Below are 25573 nucleotides of genomic sequence, written 5' to 3'. Positions count from 1 at the left end.
TCCTCACACACTCCAAAAAACATTCATGGCAGGTGTATTGGACACTGAATTGTCCTTGGGTGTGATTGCGTGCGTGATTGGTTGTTTGTCCCCCTGTGCCCTGCGATTGTCGGGCGAGCAGTTGTGGGCGGGTGTCCCCTGCCTCCTGCCCATAGACAGCTGAGATAGGCACCAGCAATCCTGCAACCCTAGTGAGGATAATTGGCTCTCAAAAATGGATGGATTTTCTCCCTAAAATATCATTTTAAAATATAAAATGTATGCATTCTTCAAAATTTCTACCAAACCACCAAATAATGCGCCTATCAAAAACATACAAGTGCACCAGTGTGCCTGTGTGAGGTTGTAATGGTCACGTTGTCAAGGCACAAAGGATCTGAATACATAAATAGAATTGAGGTATCCTTGAGTGGAGCAGCTGATGCTCGCTGGAGCCACTGCATAACTCTGTATCAATGTTTTTGGAATCTCAAAACGCTGCTTGCTGTGGTCAACCCAACAAGCAATACACATCTGAGGCTTATTCCTAAAAAGGTCAAAAACAAGACTTTTGGCTCATTCTTTGGTTATGAAGCAGCTCTGGGGAAATGAGTCACTCTGAAGCAGGTCTGTGTTTTTTTAGTGAGCTAAATGTGGCAAAGCAGCCCAAAATACATCCAGATTTTTTTAACAGGTTGTTTTGTTCTCATTTAAGCTTTCATTTTCTAATGCTGAGAGTTTTAGGTTTAATTTTGACTATAAAATGCTTATCTAAAGTGGAACCTTCACTAAAACGGTGTTATGTGCAAAAGCCTTTGAAATTTGATTGGGTGGGTGTCTTGCAAAGTAATGACTTCACTATTCTTATTACCTCCATTAAAGAGCACAAGTTTGGTTTGTTGATGGACTTAGAAATGAACTCTCATGTTAATGATAAGTCCTCTATCTTAAATGAAAATGAATTTGACAACATTTAAAGGATACAGTATCAGTACAATCAAATATGTTAGTAAGAAATTTTTTCACAAATATTTTGAATCTCATATGGTATGATTATACCCTTCAAAGATTGCACATTTTAAGTGCATTTAGTTGCATTTCAGTTGTATTTAACTTTGAAGTTTAGGCACAATATTTACTGTTGAACCGTTGATGAACATTTAAGGACATTATTTATCTTGCATGTGTTAGTTGACCTCTGTTAATCATTATTTAACAATATTGGTAATGTTCAAACTACACACTATTTCATTGGTTTACAATAATATTAAATATACCTTTTTAGAATAACACTTTTCTTTTTGATGTGGTTTAACATTGGTCATGATGGTACTTGGAGAGAGTTTTTTTTTTTTTTTTTTTTTTTTACTTAAAGATCTACTGTACTACTGTATACTGTATATCTAAGACACGATTTGTCGCTACTATATCAATCAGTGATCCAGCTCAAAGTTTTTGTTCTTGTTTTCAAAAGCTGTGTAAACCCTTTGAAATAACTGCCCTGTAATTAGCCTTTCAGTCTAGTTTTTCAGACACAAGGTCACGGGTCTTGTTTAGTTTTCCCTCCATTCTTGCCGTTTCGCTCAATGTCATCCTCTCTGCTTTTCTATGTCAGGCTTCAAGAGAAAAGAATTTCGAGGCAAGCTGGCGATCGCCATCACCGCCAACTTTATTAACAGAAACACGACGGCAGAGGCCAAGGTGGAGGAAATCAGTGGTGTGGCCTTCATCTTCAATCAGAAGTTCTTTCTTGACCTCAAAGAAGAAACAGGTGGGAGAGAGGAGAGCTGTGATGTCTCAGAGGACACGACGCGAATTATTTTTCTGCTTGATTCATTTTCTGCTTTAAAAACGATTTGATCACAAGCATCTGACAGGTCTGTCTTTGTTGTAGGCATTGACCTGGAGAACATTGTGTACTACAAGGACAACACACACTACTTTGTTATGACTGCAAAGAAACAAAGCCTGCTGGATAAAGGAGTTGTCATTAATGTGAGTTAATAGTTTTGTTTCCTCTTTCCTCTCATTGACACATGCAGTTGCTCGATGGAAGAAGCATACTCCACAAGTAGCAGATATTGAATGATTCTTAAGAGGCCAAGTGGTTGCCTCAAGCTATTAATTGGTACTCCCAGTGGATGTTTACTGTCAAACTATACTTAAAAAAAATGAAAATTACATGTTGTTTAAACCCCCAAATTTAAAGATAACAAATGATTTAATTCTTTCACTCTTTTGTACTTTGTGAAGGCATTTCTTTATTTATAAAAATGTGTCATTGCTAAGCTGGGCTAAAATAAACTTATATAAGTTTATATAATAAACTTACTTTTATAAAATAAAAGTGTCATTGGTTAGCCAGGCTTATATATACCAAGACGAGGCTGATATTGTCCTGTTTGCTGTGTGTCAGGATTACATGGAGACACAGAAGCTGCTGAGCAGTGATAACGTCAACCAGGAAGCTCTCCTGTGCTACGCCCGAGAGGCTGCCGACTTTGGTACCAACTACCAGCTTCCCACGCTGGAATTCGCCATGAACCACTGCGGGCAGCCCGACGTGGCCATGTTCGACTTCACCAGTATGCACGCCTCAGAGAACGCCGCTCTGGTTAGGGAGAGGTTTGGACATCAGCTGCTGGTTTCGCTAGTGGGCGACAGCCTGCTGGAGGTAAGGGGACGTGGAGGTTATTAAATAGACTATAGACACAGTTGGTGGCATGGTGTAGCCGCAGCCATGAATTATAATTACATCTCATCTGTTTCATTTTACTTATTGGTTGCGTTCATGTTTGTGTTGCGTTTGTAGCCTTTCTGGCCGATGGGAACAGGCTGCGCTCGAGGGTTCTTGGCAGCCTTTGACACTGCCTGGATGGTGAAGGGCTGGGCTCAAGGTCGAACAGTTCTTGAGTTGCTGGTAGAGAGGTATGGGTTGAAAAAAATGACAAAGCACAAATTTTTGTATGGTTAACACTCACCAGCCAGCCAGAGTTTACATTCATGGGTTTTCTGTGTATTTAGAGAGAGCATTTACAGGTTGCTGCCACAAACAACACCTGAGAACATTGGCAAAAACGTGGATCTGTACACCATCGACCCAGTGACGCGATATCCTAACCTCATATCCTCGTGTGTCAGGCCTCACCAGGTTCAGACAAATAGAAATTCCAATGTATACACTTAAGCAAAAAAATACTTGCTTCTTTTTGAACTTTTTTGTTTTTCAGGTGCGTCACCTCTACTTGAATGGAGAGCTGAATTTGTGTTCTCTGGAGCGTGCCTCCTCCATCCGTCGTCCGGTTAATATTTGCCGGCAAGGTAGGCAAATCGTTACTACACAAGCTGCAATGCAGTGTTTACCATTGTCACCTGACTCGCACTTTGAAAACTTTTTTAAGCTAAAACAGCATGCAGAGAGGAAGTCATATTCTGTGGTTTGTTTTCGCATGTGGGTTTACTGCAAGGAGGAAGCATGAAATGGGAGTTACCGAGTAAAAGAGTCTCCCTCGCCAAGTTCAGTTACTCGAGCTTCCTGATTTAAATCCAAACTGAAAAAGTTCCATTTGAAAACTTCTTGTGTTTATCTTGAGCAAATGTGAATTATAAGCTAGGTCTTGACCTTTGCCTCAACTGCCTGGGAGTGGTGCCTTCATTCCGGCATTTACTTGCTTGGACTATCATGGTGAAATTCAACCTGTTTGTGTCTCCTCTATAGATTCTGAAATCAGGCCGGCGAGGCTCCTCACATGGTGCCAGAAACAGACTGAAGGTTACAGGAATGTAAAAGTCACAGACCTGACGTTGTCTTGGAGCAGTGGCCTCGCCTTGTGTGCCTTAATCCATAGGTTCAAACCCCATCTGATGTACGTAAACTTTTACAAAGCCGGACTGAAGACTTTTTCCCTACATTACGACCTTACAAATTAACAAGTAACTTAGCTGCTTGCGTTAAACTTTTTTTTGGCATTGCTTTGTACCTCTCTCTATTACAGTTTCGGATGAGTCCGTTTACAGAACAAATTATATCCTCTCTTGCTTAAATTACTGCCTTCATACCTTCTTGCATGCCACTGCAATTTCATGTGGTCCTGCAAGTTTTCAGGAACGTGCTGGCATTCGCCCCCCTTTTCCGTCCCCCTAATGTACGCCTGTCAGCACAGTGGAATTCTGCAAAGTGAGTAGATTTGCAGAAACTAAAGAAAAAGGAGAAAGGGGGGGGCTGCTAGATTATAGTGCTTTTTTTGCCATTATTTCTGTATGTATCTCCACGCTGTCAGTGTTGGCTGAGACGCTAGAGCTGTTTCTGTTCTTCTATTCATCAAGTCCTGTGGTGCAGTTTTTTTGGCAAAAATGAGTGAAGAATGTTTTATGTGCAAAGCTACCGCTCTGCTCAGATGTTATCTAACAATGGCGACTCGCACCTAGCTAGCAAACCGTGCCTGTACCCAAAATACATCTTTCTCTTCAGGTAGTTCACTAGTCTGGCCACTTTAGATTGCCTTGTTTGCAGTGAGTGTGTACGTTACAGAAAAAAACATTTGAAGAACAAGGCTGGGGAAGTCTGAGGTAGTATTTGGGCTTGATTTTTGTCCTGTCTTCATTGTCTTCATTGCATCATCCGGTTTTGATGTTCAGAAGGATGTATTTCGTGGCTAATGTTCAGTAATATCTAGGTACAAGAGGAATGCTAGACAAAGGGATGTTATTTTATCGACAGTCGACTTGGGTGTTTCAGGGCATCACAGTCACAGTGTTGCAAAGTATAAGTTGTGAAATACACTTCTGTTTTGTGTAAAATTTACAAGCCATGAATGGCCAAAATGAGTAATTTGCAATATGATTGTCACAGTATTTACACCAGGTGTCCTTTCTGACACAACCCATTCACAACAGTGGCCAGCTTGTTTACAGTTATTTGATAGGACCATTGCCTTTTTCACCTTCCTGTCTTGTTATTCAAACCATCAATGATACTTAATAACTCTCCCAACTCACAATAAAAACTAAAACACATGCGCAGAATGCAGTCACTTCTGTGTAGACCATAGCAGGCAGGAGTCACCCAAGACATGTGCATGATCTGCCTCCCACACACGCCACTATCATCTTCTGTCCCACAGAGACTTTGAGTCATTAAATGAGGAAAACCAGGCTGACAACCTCCAGCTGGCTTTTGACATTGCGGAACGGGAATTTGGTATCAGACCATTTGCATCTGTGAAAGAGCTGAGTGGTTCCCTGGAGTTGGAGAAGACCAAAATAATCAGCTACCTATCCAAAATATACGAACTCTTCCGAGGCACACCTGTACCCGATGCAGGTACGACAGTAAAGTCATACTATGCTATGCTCAGAGTAATCTATAAATCCCTGTGCTATACTCTACCATCCTATATTGAATTTACGCTACGTTACACTAGCCCAATGTCTTCTCAGTTATATTTTGCAAAGCCCACTATCTATAAACATGGTATGATAAGTATTAGTAAAACTGCATCCTTTTTAACATTAACAAAAGAAAAAAAGCAATATAAATCAACTTTCAACAACTGTTCACTACTTTTTTTACAGCATTTATGCAGGTTACAGGGTTAGTCTAAAGCTGGAAAAAAAAACAAGTACATCAAATATTCTATGCCCTATTTTGCTTTCTAACCATCTCATATGATAATGTTTTGTTCTCAGCTGCACAGCATGGTACTATTGTTTTCTCATATCAGTTATATTTTACCATATGTTACTAGTTCATGTCTTCATATTTCTATTGTTCCCCCACATTCTGTAGAAAAGAAGTGTAACTCCCATCATTGCTGTTGATTTCCTGTGTGTGTTATGAATTCCTACCAGCCAAGAATGCTGTGATGTGTGGAATGTGTATTTGTACCAGCCCTGTGAATTGCTGTGGACTGACACTCTCAGAAGGGCCACTCACTTTATTTAACTTCATCCATATATTTCTGCCACTCTGACATGATAGTTATGTGTTTAAAGTAAAATGTTTGCCAGCGTCGGTTCACTAGCTCCTTATTACAGACTCTAGTCTGTTATGGGCATTATGCATTGATATTATTTGACGTTTATGGCTGCTGCGATGTGGAAAGTCTGAGCACTTTAATTCAGTCACATGTTATATCACAGGCTCCAAACGAGTGGATGAAAACCGGGAAGATTATCCATCTAGAGAAGTCCGAAGTAATAATAATGTTCTTAATCTTGCTTTGCCAAGGAAACGCATTCCGAAGGTAACATTGGACTGCATACTTTATTGAGTGTTTTGTATTATCTTTTTTTATTAAAAAAAATATTGTGTATTGAGTTGAAAGTCTTTAAACTCTGTGTTCTCCCCCTCTGATGGATTTCTAGGATGAGAAAACGACAGAGGGTACAGATACCATTTACAAAAGGAGGAGAACATTTTGCACTTACCTAGAGGAGGTTTGTTGAAACAATTATTGTAAAATGGTTGTAAAAATACTAATTCAAAGCACTGATTTAATTTAAACTGCAAGTCATCATTACTCATATAATCACCCTTTAATTCACTCACCATAGTAAGAAGACAAAAGTGCCATCTTGTTACTAAATGCACTGCATTTGTGTTGCTTGTAATGTGATGTAAGAAAGATTTGTCACTCAAGCAAACCAAAATTGCCAACGCACAGATGGCACCAAATGGTGTGTAGTATGTATGATTTATATGCTGTCTTTCTTCCATCCAGGCCACCAACTTTTCTTCTAAAGGGACTTCAATGAGGGATGGGAGGGAACCCAAAGAGAACAAAGTGCGCTCAATGGCGACACAGTTGCAGGCTAGAATTGAGAACACAACAAGCCACACCCAACGGAAACAGGTGTTGTTTTTATTATTATTTTCATCGTTATTACTTTTATTATTATGATTATCTAGTACTATTAATGTTATTATGTTAATGTTGTCATTTGCATCACAGTTTTGAGTGTAGCCATTTCGGGAGGCGATATTTTGCCATTCATTTGTGCATAAATTACGTCTTCCATTTCTTCAAATGCTGCGAGTTGGTCTGTGTGGATCCTCTGCCAGAAATGTTCCTGTTTTTTAACCGCTAAACTTTTTCCTGCCTCGTCTCTTACACCCAGCATTTGATCCTTTCAGCCTCTCCCAGCTCTGTGCCTTTTTATTAACTCTCTTCCCAAACTTTCTGCCAAGTCCCAGTCAGACTGTGAGAGTTCCGCCCCTCTTCAAACGCTCGTCTCTGCTGAGTGTGCACACTTTAAATTATCGCCTCCCATCCCGCCCAAGCCATCGCCTGAGATACAGGTAGAGCCATGAAGCCAGTTTGCAGTGGAGAAACACATTCAACATACACACATTCACATTTCAACATACAGTACAATAGCACATTTTTATGTACTATTTATCTTATTAAAGGAACAGTCTGGTGTTTCATTTTTTTTTTTATTTTTTTTTTACATTCTTTAGCCCTCACTTTCTTTGCTTATCAGCATCCATAAATTCCTCTGTGTGACATTGAAACACTGCCAAAAATTGTATAGTGCTTTTTTTTTTAACGTTAAAACTCAAAACGTAAAAACAGCAATGTGTAGTCCTCACCACACAGTGATTGGATTTTTTTTTAACTCTAAACCAGCACAGGGTTGATCAAAAACATGCACAAATACAGCCTTTAAACTCCAGCTACCTTCATTCCTGAGCAGTGATGGTCATGTCCATGGTTTTTCAATACCTCAGGGATCTGAACTCTCCTTTTCCTCCTTCTCCTGTTTTCTTCCTCCTGACATTTTTCTCAAAGTTCAATATCCGCTGATTTATACTTTAACTATACCAATTTGACCTCATTCAGTGTTATGTTTTAATGAAAACAACTAGGTAATTTGACCAAATGCAGTATTATGTTTAAATGAAAACGAGGTAAAATAAAATAAGTAAATTCACATGATGAAGTACGTAATTTGCTCCTGTGCTTTGCGCAAACTCTATTTCGGTAGTCCACATGAAAACATAATAGTCAAAGTGACCCAAAAAAACGTGCTGTATATAAAAACCAGTGCACAGTACAGCACAGAGTGATATATATCATGTTATTTAGGTTAAAAAAAAAAAGAAGTGAAGTTTCCAACTCAACCAACCCAAAATGTCACTCATTTAAAGATAAATGTTAGAAAGCTTGATGGTATTTGTTTTGTTCTATGTTTGTTTTTGCCTCAACACTCAGAGCACAATCAAAACAAACAATATTAAAGTAAAAGTGACTGGAGTTGTTAATTTTTCAAAAAGGTCACATAAGAACTTGAAATGCCACATTACAAAGTTGCAGTCGCATTTCTTGATAAAGCTGCTTACATCATTTTATCCTTGTATAAAACTCAGCTGGCAATAAATTCACTGTGATGGATTATTCCTCAAAACTGATTGAATAAGAAAGCCTGCCTAAATACTGTTCAATTGCACTAATGTTTTTTAGTTCATGGACTGAAACATGGTAGAGTAGTGGATCATATACAGTAGCTTACTTTTGTGCAGCATTTATCTTTATCAATGCCATATTAACAATGGGCCCTGTGATTACGTAATCAGTTCAAAAAGTGAGCAGGACTAACCTTACTCGGGTATGTTGATCTTGTTTTTAATCAGCGGCCACATCTCAGTATGTTTGATATTCTTTCAGCAGCTCAGGATATCCGCAACCTAATTCCTTAGTTGTGATTTTTTTTTTTTTTCAGCAAAAGAAAGGTGGGAGTTGATTTATCGATGATAACGTTGATATTTTTCTCAGTGGTGATTAAACTAGCCAAAGCTATCAAGGTTAATCGCTACTCTAAACTACAACCGGTTTATTTTTGTACGCTTGGACCTGCTCATACGTATGATGATGTCTCTTGGGTGGCCGGACATTTCACTGCTCCACAGCCTTAAGTATAATTAAGTAGGCCAGCAGATAGGCATCCTCTGTAAATTGGCCAGCTGAAAGTGGAGATTTCAGAAACTTGATTATAGGGATGAATTGCTTGTAAGCTTCAAACATTGATGTAGTCCAAGAGTAGTCCACCATTATTCACCAATGCGGTTCAACCCCTTGTGGCTAATGTGTGTGAAAGGTACATTTCTTGTTCTTTACCCAAAATGCTTTCTGCGGAAACCCTAACAATCACTCCGTTGACTTTCGCAAATCATTGTGCAGGCCTCGTAAATGAAGTAATAATCATGGAGGGCCAGATTCGATATCCGTGATCTCATCTAATGCAATAAGTCGTTTGGAAATGGAGTGACGGGCTGAAGCATGTAAAAGCACCAGTACGGTTCCATGTCATAAGCTTGAGCCTTCAGCTACGTGACAGCGTGTGTATCATCACTTTTCAGTTTCAAGTCGATATCAGACGCATGGCCCAAAATTTAGTCCCAACGGGGCCTCGACCCAAAACCCAAGAGCTCCAGCCTCCGTCACAATGCTGCTTCTCCATAGTGAAGCTCAGACATGTTGATCAGACACACAAGCAGCCCAAAACCTCACCAGAACCGGAGAGTGATGTGTGTACCGCACCCTCTGCCCAGTCTGCGGTCGCGTTCATGTCCAGAGTTCTGCAACGCCTCAAGGAGGTGGATGAACTCATCTGTGAGGTGAAGTGTTCTCCACCTCCTTCCTTAATGACCTCTTTCACTCCTTTTCCTCAATGTGATTGTTGTATGTTGTGATGGAACATGAAGAAATGTTGATCAAGTCGCATAACTTGCGTAACATGCACTCAGATAATTGAAGTCATCCTCTTAATTATCTCTCCAGTTGGAACACGACAAGGAGTGGGCTAGCAAACCTGGCATAGCTTGTGGCATATTATTGAAAAACCCACATCATATAAAGCCACCCGCTATTAAACCACACGGCATTAGCATTAACATAGAAAGCATGAAACAGTAGTAATTTCTAGTTGTAATTTCTAATTTCTCAAATACATCTTGGGACTAGCAAATGCCATGGCAACCCATTAAAAGAACCTTTTATGTTGTAATAGTGCTCGTGTTGATGCCAACCTTAACTCCAGAAGCAGAAATTTGCAATAGGAACGACTTAGATGGCAGTGAGCTCAACTCACTTAACAAAAAGCAGCAATTAAAATGTTGAAGATGGTTGTCAAACTAAAAAATGATACAAATTACATTTGGTTTATCTGCTTGATTAAATGCTAACAAACAAAGCCGAAAATTTTAAACAAGCTAACAAAATCCATCAAGGTTACATTGTTATAACCCTTTAACAAAGCTGAACATCATAAACAAGCTAACAAATGACCAAACTTACATTGTTATAATTTATAACCCTTTAACTCTTTCAGTGCCATATACAAGAATTCTCATCTTTTATAATAGTAATAACAATAATAAATAATCAAATTCTCGTCAAATACATTTTTTTCAGGGTAGCCGTCACCCTTGTAATACGTATAATGTAAGCCAATTGAGCGCTGTAGTGATAACTGACCATTGGATGGCAGTGTTTCCACACTTACGACAGATATTACCCACATGCAATTCAAAGTAAGGACTGGAAATCAGTCTTTCATCATGTGATACCACCCATATTTACATAGACAACGCACACAATATTCTGTCGGCCTTGAAAGGTAAGTGAAAATGCTAAATGTACTGGCCCTCTAGAGGTTTCCTTTTCCAATATCGCTTGGCACTAAAAAAGTTCAACAATGGATGTTCGAACATCAAAAGTGCCTAAAATTACTGCAGTTTGCTGCAGAACTAAACCAAAAGTATTAATTTGGTTTGACTTTGTGGCATATTGGCATCAAGAAAACATGTGAGGAGCATCATCAAAACATAGTAATGCTTTGCGGTCATTTTGTGCAAGGAATTTGTTGGTGTTCAGGAGCTTTATTTGGACGAATGCGGTGCTTTGCCACCAACCCGTGGCATCCATAGGCGATTACAAAAAATTGAAATGGAGGTGTCAAGCAAGTGGATTTCTGACATTTTTGGTAAAGCAGGGCTGGGTAGGCTCCGATTATTTTTCTAAACTCCTTGAGCCATTGAGTGCCCTATGCCAGGTTTCTGTGGCTTTCTCATGTTTGTGTTCCACTGCATTTTAATTCGGCACACCAGGTTGTGTGTGAACATTAGGAGGCTTTTCACATTCTTCTCACATTTGTTAGTCTAACTAACCGTAGCAGTAGCAAAAGAGTCAACATTTTACTTCGTTGGTCATAGTGATTGGAGATGAGCATGCGTGTTTCTTCGAAGATGTTTGGACGCTGCTATTTTGCTTGTGTGTCAACACACGGAAGCATAGAGGCTGATCTTTGGTTTCCGTTTCATGTTTTAGAAAAAAGCTCAATCACAACAAACTAGGGAATTTCTGTCAAAGAGCATAAAGGAGAAAGCGCTTCACCTCAGCGGTTTGATCTCAGCAGACAGCTCTGTTGTTTTAAAGGTGACTATCACATGCTCGACCTTTGACTTCTCTCTCCCTGTTGCTTGCATGTTTCGACACCCTTGCGCAATGCGTGATTTGATTATATTCAAACTGCTGGAATTTTCCCTCATTAATGAGTGACCACTGATGATATTGGGTTTAAACAGTAGGGGTGGACTAATGTTTGCACTCAAAAGCCACATAGGATTTTTAAAAGTGAGATGTGTCTTTATTGTCAATAGATTAACCAATTATTTAATATAAAAAATAAAATGCCAACTGTGTGCACTATAACATGTTGACTGCTTCTCTCACTATCACTCATGCATGGATGCGTCCTGAAATGTCGCACTTCTGTATGCATGTTGGCTTTGCACATATCTGCTTTTTCTGCACGTGTGCTGCAGCAGGGCCTCACAGAGGAGGATGTGGTTGTGCAGTGTGTGCACGCGTTTGTGTGTGTGCGTATGTGTGTGTCATTGGTGGTTTCCTTTTGGTTTTTACTCCACCCATATAGTCCGCATCGCGTCATCATCCACAGGTATAGGCAGTTTTCACGGGTTGCACTTACACAATATAGTATTTTCTTTTTGGTGCCACTTTTTTACTTAAATATTCCCACTAATGACTTATGATCTAGTTGGAAACATGATAGGAACTCCTAAAAACTGTACTGTGTATATACAGTATGCCCCTCGTTCTGCAACAAGCTTAAGTTGCCTTATGTCCCCCCCTTCTGTTTGCACTAAGCATGCACATAGTGGGTTTCACAGACACACAATTGAAATTGTTGAAAGGGTTAAAATTGTTGCGTTCACAAAAATAAAACGTCAAGCAGTAAAAGCAATTTCCAACAGTTTATTACAAAATAAACATGCTTACGCATCAAGTTCAAAGTTTTAATGAGATATAACATTTTTTTTTGTTCAACTATGAAGGCCATTACAGACAGCTAATATAAAATATTTGTTTAGTAATATATATATATATATATATATATATATATATATATATATATATATATATATATATATATATATATATATTTTTTTTTTTTTTTTTACCTCTGACAGTGTCATGGATAAGCCTAAAATTTGATTTTGAAGACATTCAAACATGCTTGGATTTTGCCTTAGAAAAGGAACCTGATATCATTTTTACAAAGGGTTTATGTCTTGATTAAATTTAAATCCTCAATTCACGGCAAAAAGAAAACAAATCATACAAAAAAACCCTGCTTATTCAAAACCAATTATTAAATGTATAAATATGACTGCCAGTCATTCACTCCAAAAATGAGCATCTGTTTGAAATGCTATACACACTTAACAATAAGCATGCTTGGCCAAGAGCAGGGGTGGGCAACTCCAGCCCTCGAGGGCCGATATCCTGCATGTTTTCCAGTTTTCTCTCCCTAACACACCTGATTTAAACCATTAGCTCATCAACAAGCTCTGCTGGAGCTTGAGAATAATCCTAATCATTTGATTCAGGTGTGTTTGAGAGAGAAAACAGGAAAACATGCAGGACACCGGCCCCCGAGGCCTGGAGTTGCCCACCCCTGGCCAAGAGTGACCAAGTCATCAAACAGAAGAGCCTCAGGAGAATCACATCTTGTAAAACAGCCAAAAAAAACTGCCTCAGGAAAGAGGTCCTTCTAGCTTAATGCTAACACATATTAGCATTGATGTTGCTTTTTAACAACAGATTAAACTCACATTTTTCTTGAGCGAGATAAATGATATAACACTCACTACTCAGTCATAAAATCATTAATGTTTGTGTAGGATGACTAATAGTGGCTTAATCTTGAGCTCAGGGAGGTATCATCAAAAATGCCACTTAGTCCAAGGCAGAACATGTCCCACTACATTGTGATAGATTAGTTAAATTTAATTAGAAGGTGCAAGTACCTGGTAATATCTTCAACCCAATTGCGCTGCATGTTACAACAATTTTTCTATAAGTACACTATATTTGGAGTTCATGTACCTTTTGTGAGATCTTTTTTTAAATGAAGTCTTCCCAATCTATCATGATCCTTTGTGTGTTACGTTGTTCAGGGCAGCTCGGTCCAAAGGGCGTTCCCCCAATCTGGGGAGAAATGCCACTCATGCGAGCGGCGCGTTTATTTGGTGGAGAGGATATGTGCCGAGGGCTTCCATTTCCACAAGGAGTGCTTTCGCTGCACCACCTGCAGTTCTTCCCTGCGCCAGGGATCACATGCTTTTGACTCTCAACACGGTACTACCAATTTCAATTTTGAAGATATTTATAGCATTATTTAACATGATCAAACACATTATATCAAAAATGCAGTCTTTACTAAGACGTTCACGAATGAACTATTGATGTTGCTTTTCCAGCTATAATGGGTATGCTGAAATATGCTACGAATGAGCATACTATCTTCGTAAGGGTGGAAAATAGAGCTTCTTCGATTATGCGGGTGCATCCAATGATTTGGTTGGGTTTATATTAACAATTGATATGTTCTGACAGGTAAATTGTACTGCAAGCTTCACTTTGATCAACTTAACAAAGGGAAAAGCCTGCATCGGAGTGTTTCATCTCCTCGATTGGTAAGAACTGAGCACCCCAAATGTGGGCGTATGCTCCGTCGGTGCTCTCCTTACTTACAGACGTGTAACAATAAAAGATTCTTTTACATAACTTTTGAATGACTTGCCATTGATTCCTCGAATTTGCTCACTAACATGTTTCAAGTTCTCAACCATTAACTGGAATTTAAAAAAAAATAGAACATTCAAACAAACTGGGAAACTCTGATACCAGGGCACCAAAATGCCTTTTACTGTAGTGCCCATGGGGTCAATGTGAAGAAAATGGTGAGATGTATGAAAGATGTCTAAAATTCATTGATAATACCACATGGAATCAAAATTCATTCATTCATGAACAAACCCAAGTATAAGTATAAAAGAGATGTCTGACTGAACATAAAAAATGCTGCATATTTATTGTTTAAACGAGAGTGCGTCTAACTGAATTCTGCAACTCTGTGTGTTAATGCATGCATGCGCAAATTTTATAGATATAAAAATGAATGTTGACTGTTACATGTTTCCAAGTTTTTGTTTTGTGGACCCCCTGAGATAGGCTTGACAACCCCAATGATTAAAGTCCAGCTATGTCACTGAAGTGGTCACACACTACTCAAGTTTAAGTACAAATACTTGTGTTAAAAAAATGAAACAAAATCAGGTTTTAATTTAGTGACTGTAAGTAGGCTATGGGGTTGGTTTCCAGTTCAAGACTTGGAACTTTAGGCAAAATGAACTATCTTTTTTAAATGTTTATTTTGTTTTGTTTTTTGGTCACTGAAGTTGTTATTAAACTCACTTTTAAACAGAATTAATGACATGTCTTTTAGCTAAAACAGCCACGTAGTTTTGCTGACTAACTCTGTTTCTAATATTCAATGTAAAATTCTATAACAGGCTGGCAAATACTGCCAATGTTACTGTGTTTTAACCCCTTAACTAAGATATATTTGGATAAAGTTTCACATAAGTAAGAGCGGATCATTAAGACAAAAATATAGATTTTGTCCAAAAACACCCTCCTTAATGTACCAGTTTTAATTCCCCAACAGATGAAAGGTTAAAATTGTAGTTGAAGTGTTTGAAAATAGGGGATTAGCATACGATGCGCATTATTGCTAATGTGTTTTTATCCGACTAGTTAACGCTTCTCCAAAATATGATGGAGAGCCTATCCTCAAATGTAATTTCCTCAGGTTTTATATAAATGCACATCACAACCAATTAAAGTCAGAAAATTACACTATCATGTTACACTTCAGCAAGAAATCAAATAAAAGACATACTTTTGTACAGCTCTTGTTTCCAATGTTGACAAGTCCGCTTTGGGCTGTATTAAGTGGGATGAAAATAAATAAAATGATTCATGATGAAATATCAATAAACTCTCATGTCATAAGCCACACCATGACAAATTATCTTGTGACACAAAAGTCCTAAATCAAATTTCCCATTGAGGTAATGCAACCAAACACACAGGTAGCAATAATAAAGTAAGCAAAGCATGGCAGATGCTGCCTCAGGAGTTGGAATGGAAGCATTATCTTCAAAGTTGTTTTGAGGTTGATTTTTTCCCTGTTTTGTTTGTTGAGAGGTCAAGCCTCCTCAGGTTTTAAGCTGAGTGTCAAAATTTTGAATGATATCCTTGCCTTCTATAGGAATTTATGTTCCAGTGGTTTATCAACTACTTAAAATTTAAGGTTTATCTTTTCCCTAAAGTACTGTTTGGTATGGAAGTTTGAAAGATGTATGCGCCAAAAGTATGGATTTCAACCTAGCAATATTAAAATTGCTGTGACTGTACATTTTTGAGGCACCTCCGTATATTATATATATATAATTTTCAAGGGAAATAACTATAGAATGAGAATATATGAATAACTCAATTTTGCTTTTTTGGCACATGAGGACACTTTTGCCAGAGCACATATTAAGACATCAAAAAAATGGTGGATTACTCCAGTACAATAAATAGTGACTGTAACAGTACTCACAAACATATTGTCATCTATAAAGAATGACTAATAGGTAAGCAGGTAAGGCAATTAAAACAGATTCTCTTTTGTAATCCCTATTAGTGACTATTAGGATTATTTTAATTCTATTGTTGTTACTGCAACAATTTGGACCAGCTTCATGTGCACTTTACAGCATTTGCATGTCTATTGTACTACCCCCTGGTGGCCAAGGTGGATACACCAGAATGAGCAGCACAATATCCCAAAAAGTTTTTTTTTTTTTTTTTTTTTTCTACAGTACAGAGGTGTTGTGCATTCCTTCCCACCACTGATGGTGTGTTTCTGTTCCAGAATCATTTTGGAAGTCGGTTTGGTGGCCAAGGTGCTGCCATGGAGCAGGGCGCCGCCTCGAACTGTGCCGTGGCCGGGCCGAGCCAGCCTGCAGCAGGTACCTTCTGCTCTGTACTGAGGAAGCAGCTGAGCAGGCCCTTGAGCGTGGCGCGTGCTGTGTGTAGCGCCCCCAAGCATTTGTGCCGGCTGGTGCGCGGTGCGGCGCAGGCCTTTTTTTGGCACCTCAGGGACAACGCCCAGGACTACGCTTTCCTGTATGAGCTACTGAGCGTGACTTTGCCCTTGCTGGTTATCCTGTACGATGTTCTGCTGCAGATGCAAATGGAGACCGTGCCTAACGGGTCAGGCTCTCTGGTCATGTGGGTGTAGAAGCGTATCGAGCCAAGGGCTCATAGAAACGCTAATTTTACTGTCAACACCAATCTGCGTGTTAGTATTTTCCACAAACATTTGAGGTGCACCTGATACGAAGTTAAACTAGATATGATTTATCAAGAAAAGCTGCATCAAAAGTATTTTTTGGTGTTGTTAAAGCTATGGAAAGCCATACTTGCCAGCGGGGTCTCGTTAATTCATCTCGCATTCAATGCACTTTATTTTCTTGGTAATATTCGGGCAAATTTGAGTCAGTCTCACAATTTTCCACAGTCAATACAGACGGATTGGAAAAACTGCAAGACTGACGCAGATTCACTAGACTAGGACCAAGAAAATAACATACATTGAATGGCTGCGCGCATGTTATGAGAAAGAGCTTCTTCGACCTATTTTAAACTTGCGCTAACACAAGCAGCAAAACTAAAAGCACATTTGAATGCAGTTTCTCTTGATAAATGTGTTTCTTCCTCAGCACCACAAGCACATTTTAAGGTTGGATCAAATACAGGACTTTTTTTTTTTTTACTTTTATGGGGGAAGCGAGGAAATACACAATTATTTCAACAAATAAGTCTTGTTTCAGCTTTTGCAGATAACCAAGACCTGAATGACTGAGAATTTACAAAGATGCAAGTTTTTTTTTTTTTTTTTTTTCGGGGTCAAGTCATTACTGTTGTTTTTTTTTTTTAATTGATATTGCGACACTAAGTTGAACATGACTTGCATTTATGTTATCAGGCTAACTTTGTACAACGGTTCAAGCTTTGTGAGTGTAGTAGATGTGATAAGTGACCTTTAACCAAATAGGTACCGACCGCAGAACTTTTCCCATTTTGATCCAGAGGAAAGTCTTATTTCAAGTCAGACCCAAAGAGCATTAGAATTAAATCACATCTGAGTATATTTAAATATAGTAGCTTCTGACCGCACAAAACGTGAAAATAAAAGTACTATATATATTATATATATATATATATATATATATATATATATATATATATATATATATATATATATATATATATATATATATATATATATATATAGGACTGAAAAAAATCATAGCCAAGCATTTGGCTGAATATCCAAAAGTAAACACTGCAATTTGCACACAAATAAACCCAGATTGCTTAAATAGCATACTGTGTTTTAGCGAATTTAATGTTAATGTAGTTTTTGGCAAGAGGGTGTGTACTTGACTTGAGATGTTAGGCTGATAAAATAACAAATGGTTGTCGGATGTTTTCCTAAGTGATTCTTGGAGTGGCTTTTATAGCACACTTCCAATTGCTTGACTCAGTTCATGATGACTGACTGCCTTCATGCACTTTATATTTGAGAACTGCCTTAAGAATTTAGCAGCAGGGTGGGGAAAAAGGACTGAAGTCAAATGTGCAATTTGCGTTAGTTCATACAGTGGATTTAAGAAAAAAAATCATATTTAATGTGTACTTTGCTGCCATCTACTGTCGAGTTCCAGTAAAACAAAGACGAAAACAAGTTTTAAGTTCTTTCCAGAACTGTTAAGACTCCGTTGTTTTTTTTTTTTTAAATATTTACTGTTGACAAAAGAGACTACCAAGCTCGCCACTCTTGCTGTATCCTCTTTCATTTTTTTTTTTTTAACAAAAACATCCCAGTTACTTCCTCCAATGGATTACGGCAAATTTGGTGTTGGATTTGCTCTCATAACTTTTAAATGCTGCATTGCTGAAATAGCTTTCAACCAAACTGAAATTGTGTTCATCACTCCACTGGTAAAACCTCATTGTTTTAGAAAAAAAAAAGGACTGGCCAACTTGTGTATGTTTATTTGCACATCACTTCCACAAAGGTGGAAACCAATCACTAAGTGTCTCCTCTCTAAATGAGTACTGTAACTTGTTTTCAAGGTTCTTTACTTTCCTTCTGTGTATATTCTTTGTGTCTTTAGACAATTCTCTTCACCTCGTATGATGTGTCTGAGCCGGCTGGATGGTTATCATGTTAAAGGTGATCTCGTGCATGGTCACAAAGTCATTTGATTTACTACCTGCACACATCAATTTCCAAATAATGAAAATACTGTAATACTTAACTGCATTTACAATTGTGAGGTGATTAAAGTTGGCCCTGGCTTTGACGTTACTCACCACGGCTCTTGAAACGCTTGTGTGGCCTTGTGTTTTGAAAACATTACAACTAACAAGGTTGTTCTTTAAAATTGACTAAATAGACATACAGTATTAAGTTTTAATTTAAGAAATTATGCTTTAACATACAAAATGGCTCAAAAAGTCTACACATACTCTTTTCAAATTTGCAATTTCTCTCTCTCTCTCTCGCTCTCTCTCTCTTTCTCTCTCTCTCTCTCTCTCTCTCTCTCTCTCTCTCTCTCTCTCTCTCTCTCTATATATATATATATATATATATATTATTTTTAATCTCTGGAGAATGAGAAAACAATTCATTCAACTCGTACAGGTTATATGCCACATTAATGGAGTTTATATATATATATATATATATATATATATATATATATATATATATATATATATATATATAAACTCCATTAATGTGGCATATAACCTGTACGAGTTGAATGAATTGTTTTCTCATTCTCCAGAGATTAAAAATAAATGATATAACATGGTTGGACAAGTATGCACACCCTTTCAGCAAAATTGTTTTGTTCTGAATTAACCAATCCAATTCAAATTATCCCCCCCCCCCCCCCCCCCCCCCCACCCACCCATATGTGGCTGGGAGATTGGGAGACACTTTTTTTTTTTTTGCACATTTCATTTCCCACCTTTGGGCATCTACTAGAAGATAAAGATAATGGCAGGAAAACACTGACATCTGAAATTAATCTGATGTTAATCAGATGTGTACAGCTTACATGAATGGTGGAGAGCATTTTAAAATAATTTGTCTTGGTCATCACAAAAATCGTGAATTTATACAAGGGGGTGTTAACTTTTTAAATTACTATATGCGATAAACAGGAATCAGCCACAGTTTGTTTTTTTTTGTTGTTGACATCATACACAGTCAAGAAATAGCTACAATGATATTTTTAATGCTGCAATTGGCTAGCAACCATTGAGAGTGTGCCTCGCCTACTGCCTGAAGCCAACTGAGATAGGCAACAGCAAGCCTGCGACCCTTGTGAGGATAAGCGGAAAATGGATGGAATATCCTTTTAGATGTTCCATATGTATTTTAGGACAATGTCTTCAATATGGAACATGAAAACTTGTCCTTGACTTTTTCCTAATTTGTGATTGTGAAATAACTGAGAGATGACTGGGAGGTCGAGTTTTGTTATAAAACTGATTGTGCGTGTGATAAATCATGCAACACTTCCTACTAATTTTGCATGTGGCTGGTCCAAAAAACACAATTTAAATGAAAGCGCAAGCTTACAAGCAACAATGATCCGTAAAGAGGCGCACTAACCACCAAAGTATTCTACAGTGAGGTCAGTATTTTTATTTTTGCTGGAGGCTGAAAACCTTTTGGTTTGGCATCAAATTATGATGAGATGAGCAGTTCATGTTTTATTTAAAAGTATTGCTATATGGTTAGATTTGATCCGCAACAGAAATAGACACAACATCTTAAATTAGGAACTACAGTTTTAGTTGAGCAAAAGCATTGCACATGCTGTTTAATACATACTGACATGAATCAAACTTTTAATGCTGCCATTTTCACTTGTTTAGTTGCATTTTCTATATGGTTGAGGTCAGGACACTGACTTGGCCAATGTTGAGCTTTGCACCTTCTGTCTCCGATCAACTCCTTTCCTCGTTTTAACAGATCGTTTAGTGTTGACATTCCCAATCAGTTTGGTTTCTTTCAGCTTCTTTAATCTCAGAATGGTTTTTGTAGACTCTTTGGTTCATGTTTGTACTGAAATCGTGTTCTATCATGCATGAAGATTAATGAGCCCATCCCGGCAGAAGAAAAGATCTAAGCCATGACATTTACCTCAATTCACAGTTGAGCTTTTGTATGTCGATGAGTGGATTTCTTTTTTCGATGTTTTAGCCTGCTAATCACTTGGATACAGGTTCATCTTTGTCTTTGCAGTTGGCTGTCTACTTTTTGGCAAATTCCTGCCTGACAATATATGTTGCTAATAAATGCTATGCATTTAATGTATATTGCTGTCATTTGGACAAATTCGATTTTTGGCATGCAACACATGACTCACTTCACTACAGGCAACAGATCTTGAGCAATTATTTAATAAAAGGTTTAACATGATCTTCCTAGCTAGAATTGACTAACAAGAAGCTTTAGATATACATTGAAAATACCGTAACTATATAGCATTGATTTTTAAAAAGGTCATATTACTTTAAATCTAACAATGCAAAACACCATGAACTAACAAATAGCATCAATGAGGCAGTGTTAAAACGCTTCGTGGAAAGGATATTTTAACACAAACGGTCCATCAATACATGTAGACAGACTGGGTTAGTCACAGTCGTATATTCTTCACCTTATGTTTACAAAAAAAGAGAACTGACAGCAGTTTGCTGAGTTGCGAGTTGTTATGCTTTGGTCTATATAGCTGTTATACTGCCTTCTGGTGGCCAAGTCACGCAGACACGAAGAGGTCACACTGCATGAACTGATTCTTTACCATTTTTTTTAAAGGAAATACTACATTGTAATGGGGTGCTTCATTTATTTATGTATTCATTATTAAAATAAACATTTTTAATTGAAGATGGATAGAACAGATCGACAGAATTCCCATACATTTTATTGTGAGTGTCTCAGATTCACAAATGCTTGTTTTTTTGTTTTTTGTTTTTACTCTATATCGGAGCTTTCATGTTGGTTGCACCACTAGCTAATGTCTAGCCTTCACAATATCCAAATCTTAAATTGAGTGTAGATGTGTAGCACTTTTTCATTGTTTGAATAATCATTAGTCACATTAAAAGGATAGATTCAATGGAAAGGTTCTATCTTCTGTTCATCTCTGATGCCTAACCCAAATGTTTTCCGTCTACAGCAAAACTAATCTTTTATTCAAAAGAGGAACATATTGCCTTCGTGCGGTGCTAGGGGTTACTGACCTTTTTTTTAGAGTTATGATTAATCGGATGAAAGCCAGATAGATGCAGTCTTAATTAACACTTAATAATTTCATTTCACTGTACTAGCTTGAATGAACTGAAGATGTTTTTTTTAATTAACATTTTTCAATGGTGTATTGTGTTTACTTCTCTTTAGAGACAACTGTACAAATGAGCTCACGTCATGCTCCAAGGATATGTGTTTCTTTCAATACCGGAATGATTCCCAACGTGATTGGCCATATAACTATGACACTGTAATATCAAACTTCTCTGTATGTGTTATTCTGATGACATTTAGTCAAGGTTCCCAATCATTTGTAAATTTCAGTTCTGTTTTATTGAAATACTGCACATATTTGCCGTCATAGTTGTTTGTCTTGACTTCTTTGCCATGCTCCAGTTTAGTGAACATCCTCTAGGTGAAATACATGTGCTGAATAAACCTCCTTGAGTTCACTTAAGTGCTTAGAGAGAAGATTACTCACGGACACTGAGTGACATATTTGCTGTAGCTGTTATTGCTGTAAATGTAATGCTTTTCCTTGAGTTTTAAACCAGAAAACAATTTACACAGTGATGATGATTAGTATTTGAGCAACTGGGCAATCAGCCTGAAATTGGACTAAAATTACAAATGCCCTAAAAACTGATGAAAACACACAAACCGCATGGAAAAGAATAATCTAAAACATAATGTCAGCACTTAGACATAAATCATCTCTTTAAGAGCCCGGGTGGAAGAAGATTCACAATGGGCAGTAGGAATAAATTGTTTTTTGGTCTATTTACATTTCCTCTACGGGAAAAAGATAATTACACTCTTCTCAACCCAAATGCTGCCCAGCTCAGTCAATATAAGCCAACGTTAAATGGCAGAAGTCCTTGAAGTTGTGGGCTTGCTGTCAGTCATGCAGGTTTCCTTTTTTGTCGACTGAAATACTGAGCAACTTTCAAATACATCCCTGCAAAATACATGAAACAACCAGGCGCTTTATTGAAGTATTGCAGTTTCAGCTAAAATGTACTTTGAAATGAATACGTTACCCTTTTAGCTTTGGAGGTAAGAGGCCATTCCGAGGCTTCCTGTTTCTAGTTTGAGAAATGGCTACAGGTTTCCTTTCTCCTTCGAACTGAATGAAATGAACAAGGCACGATCATCGAGCTCCACGAAACAATGCAAGGAAGTTCCGGTCAACGGAGTCTGACAACATCTTTAACCATACGTGCTGGTACTTGCGCTTGCGTGGCAACTTGTGGTGGAAGTCCACCACCATGTTGCTGGGGATTGAAAGAATACACAGTACTGTATTGTCTCCATCAAGACAAAGTTGTGGTGTGATCTTGTTGTTGTATTTTGAAGATGAAAAATGTGAAAACATTTCAGTGGAGAAATGAAAACGTTCCTATTCGTCTGCATATTAAATGCCTTTTTCATAGTTGCAATATGGTTTTTTTACATTCTCTTAACAGAATAATCTGGCAGGAATGTTGTTGATCCTTGGACTAGATTAAATAGGCATCCACATTAGAGACCCGATACCAAATAAATACCTTAATACAAATATTTACCAAGCATTTGTACCCTGAAAAGGTAACCACGGAAAGCACATTAACTGTGTTTAGTGGATTCAGAATTTTTCAAATATGTTACAAAACTCAACTGGAAATTCTTGGCAGCCTGCATGCATGTTCTCCATTCATATTACCAGTTGGTATTCTGTTGATTTGCCTCTGAAAGGTTTTATCTTATTTTAAAAAATATTAGTTTCTCGCGAAATCAAAATGTGATTATACAGTCACTCTATAACTATTATTTAGTTAATTTATTTTAAGAGCGTTACAGCAAGCAAACGAAGCCAGAGGACAACAATTACCAATTGTTCTGGTCCACCATCATCCCTAACATCCCTCATCCGCCAAGTGTTTTTTTCACCCAAAAGGAAATAATCACCCATAATCAAACATACAAACAGATGTTTTAGGAAAAAAATAAGCATTTACGACTATGAATGGGAATTACACTGCCGTCTTCAAGTATTGTACCTTGGTATCAAATAAGCATGTTTCATGTTAAAATGAGCGAATTTACATCCTTTTATAAACTCACCAAATGGCGACTGCGGAGGGAATGAGATGATGAGTAGCTTATATGCTAAACAGTAAGGAATTTGAAAATGTGTGTTACTGATTTGACAATTTCACTTTCCTGTCACCGACTTCGTCCGTTTGCAGCAGTTCAGTGAAAGCGGTGCTGTCGTTCCAAACATCAAGTTGTAGTTGAAGTAATTGTGTCAGAACACTTTCTAGATATTTCAGGTCAAACTGCGTTACAGCAGAACAATTTTATTGCCAGATGGCAGAATATCTCTTTCTGTTTCTTTTTGATAATCACACGCAAAGCTGGTTGTTCGAAAAACATGTCTCTGTGTGATATGACAAAATCCCTCGCCTCTGCAAAAATCTGCATGCACATCTGGTCATAATCACATTTTAAACATTGGTTATGCAATAATCTGACTTTAATGTCTGTATCCTTCTGGCTGTATCTTCTCTTGCACAGGCAACGTTTGCTGCCTCGGAGATAAAGAGATTAACCTGCAAGTGCGCAAACTGTTTGAAACAGTGTGACAACCAAATGGGTAAAAAAAAAAAGCACATTAAATTTCAAGGAGAGTTTGTCAGGACTTCATTCTTTTTTCTTTTTAACTTCCCTCTTTATTTCCGATACCATGCTGCAGCAGGCCTCTGAGAAGCTGTTTATGATTTCTGTATTGTTAGAATATTTTGTTCCTATTGTGCTATAACTTGCAGAAATTAGCTCAGGGCCGCATGAATGTAAATCAGCGAGCCATCCTTGATTTCATAGATTCTTCCTTTTGTGCGTGAATAAAGCAAAAGAGTGCGGCCAGCTGAGCAGTCAAAGAGCAGAGAGCCAGCGCTTGGCCTCAGACGCCTATCTGATTAGAGAAGGTTGGCGACCAGACTAAACCAGACCAGACAGTTGCAGCAGCAGAGTATATCTGGGGGGGAAAATGAACCGAATTAGCCTAATTCTATTGTACTGTGGCCGCCATTGGAAAGTTGAAATCACAGCACTGCCAAACACGTCTTTTGTCATGAATGTGATGGGTTGTATCAAGTAATAATTTTGCCTGGGAAAAAAACGTTTTAACTATCGATGTTTGCACACCCCTGATTCAAATGAGATGTTTAATGAGGTAAAAAAAAAAAAAAAAAAATGACAACAAACTTTTTTCACCATTTATCTGACCATTAACCTACACATTTTTTTTGAGTGGAAATATACAGTATGTAAGAAATTTCAATGGTGAGGATGCATATTGGCACACACCTGGCACCATTCAAGTTACCTCTAATTAATCCAAGATAAAGTTAAGTGGTCCTGGTAGGATTTTCCTGGCGTTATTTTTAGCAAATAAAACAGCCACATGCTAGTTACAAAAGAGTGTGCACACTTAATGCAGCTAGTCTCAGTTGTGTATTTTTGATATATACATTTAAAGCCGTTTTGGGGTCATTGAATCATACAGGTGAAAACAAGTTTTAAAATATTATTCCTTGCTCTCCTTTTTTTACAACATGTTGGATAGCAGTTCTACTAACTGCAAACTACAATCATGACAATAAATGTTTTTAACTGAATAATTATTTGATTACCTGATTTAAGGCAGTCCCTTCTCAAATATTGCTGCAGGCCCCCCTGGAGGGTTTTACTTCAAGCTTTCATCATGTATCGGGCTTCATTTGATGACTAAAAACACCTCCAGCCAGTCAACATGATAATGTAATGTATATTTAACAAATGATGAAGTTAA

General features: G+C 37.9%; 1 protein-coding gene across 5 annotated transcripts in view; it reads left to right on the top strand.

Moving 5' to 3' along the window:
• The window catches only part of mical2a (microtubule associated monooxygenase, calponin and LIM domain containing 2a), a 34455-nt gene extending 16851 nt beyond the window's left edge, over positions 1 to 17604 (top strand). Inside the window, exons 7-23 of one of the 5 annotated variants that reach the window (XM_088412211.1) lie at positions 1595 to 1750; positions 1874 to 1974; positions 2396 to 2653; positions 2792 to 2907; positions 3004 to 3130; positions 3210 to 3300; positions 3698 to 3845; positions 5103 to 5302; positions 6121 to 6224; positions 6346 to 6417; positions 6702 to 6833; positions 7115 to 7279; positions 9341 to 9598; positions 11310 to 11417; positions 13463 to 13643; positions 13902 to 13981; positions 16273 to 17604. In XM_088412211.1, coding sequence (XP_088268337.1) covers positions 1595 to 1750; positions 1874 to 1974; positions 2396 to 2653; positions 2792 to 2907; positions 3004 to 3130; positions 3210 to 3300; positions 3698 to 3845; positions 5103 to 5302; positions 6121 to 6224; positions 6346 to 6417; positions 6702 to 6833; positions 7115 to 7279; positions 9341 to 9598; positions 11310 to 11417; positions 13463 to 13643; positions 13902 to 13981; positions 16273 to 16641 — 2666 coding nt within the window. In that variant the 3' untranslated portion in view covers positions 16642 to 17604. The remainder of the gene's footprint in view (positions 1 to 1594; positions 1751 to 1873; positions 1975 to 2395; positions 2654 to 2791; positions 2908 to 3003; positions 3131 to 3209; positions 3301 to 3697; positions 3846 to 5102; positions 5303 to 6120; positions 6225 to 6345; positions 6418 to 6701; positions 6834 to 7114; positions 7280 to 9340; positions 9599 to 11309; positions 11418 to 13462; positions 13644 to 13901; positions 13982 to 16272) is intronic. The other 4 variants (XM_088412212.1, XM_088412214.1, XM_088412213.1 and 1 more) reach the window with 4 other exon arrangements.
• The last annotated feature ends 7969 nt before the right edge of the window (positions 17605 to 25573 follow it).

This window comes from Hippichthys cyanospilos, chromosome 4 (genome assembly GCF_059441005.1).
Source record: "Hippichthys cyanospilos isolate Australia breed blue-spotted pipefish chromosome 4, RoL_Hcya_1.0, whole genome shotgun sequence".
NCBI classification, from domain to species: Eukaryota; Metazoa; Chordata; class Actinopteri; order Syngnathiformes; family Syngnathidae; genus Hippichthys; species Hippichthys cyanospilos.
The sequence above is the reverse complement of the archived record's forward strand: the minus strand, read 5'-3'. Positions and strand labels throughout refer to the sequence as shown.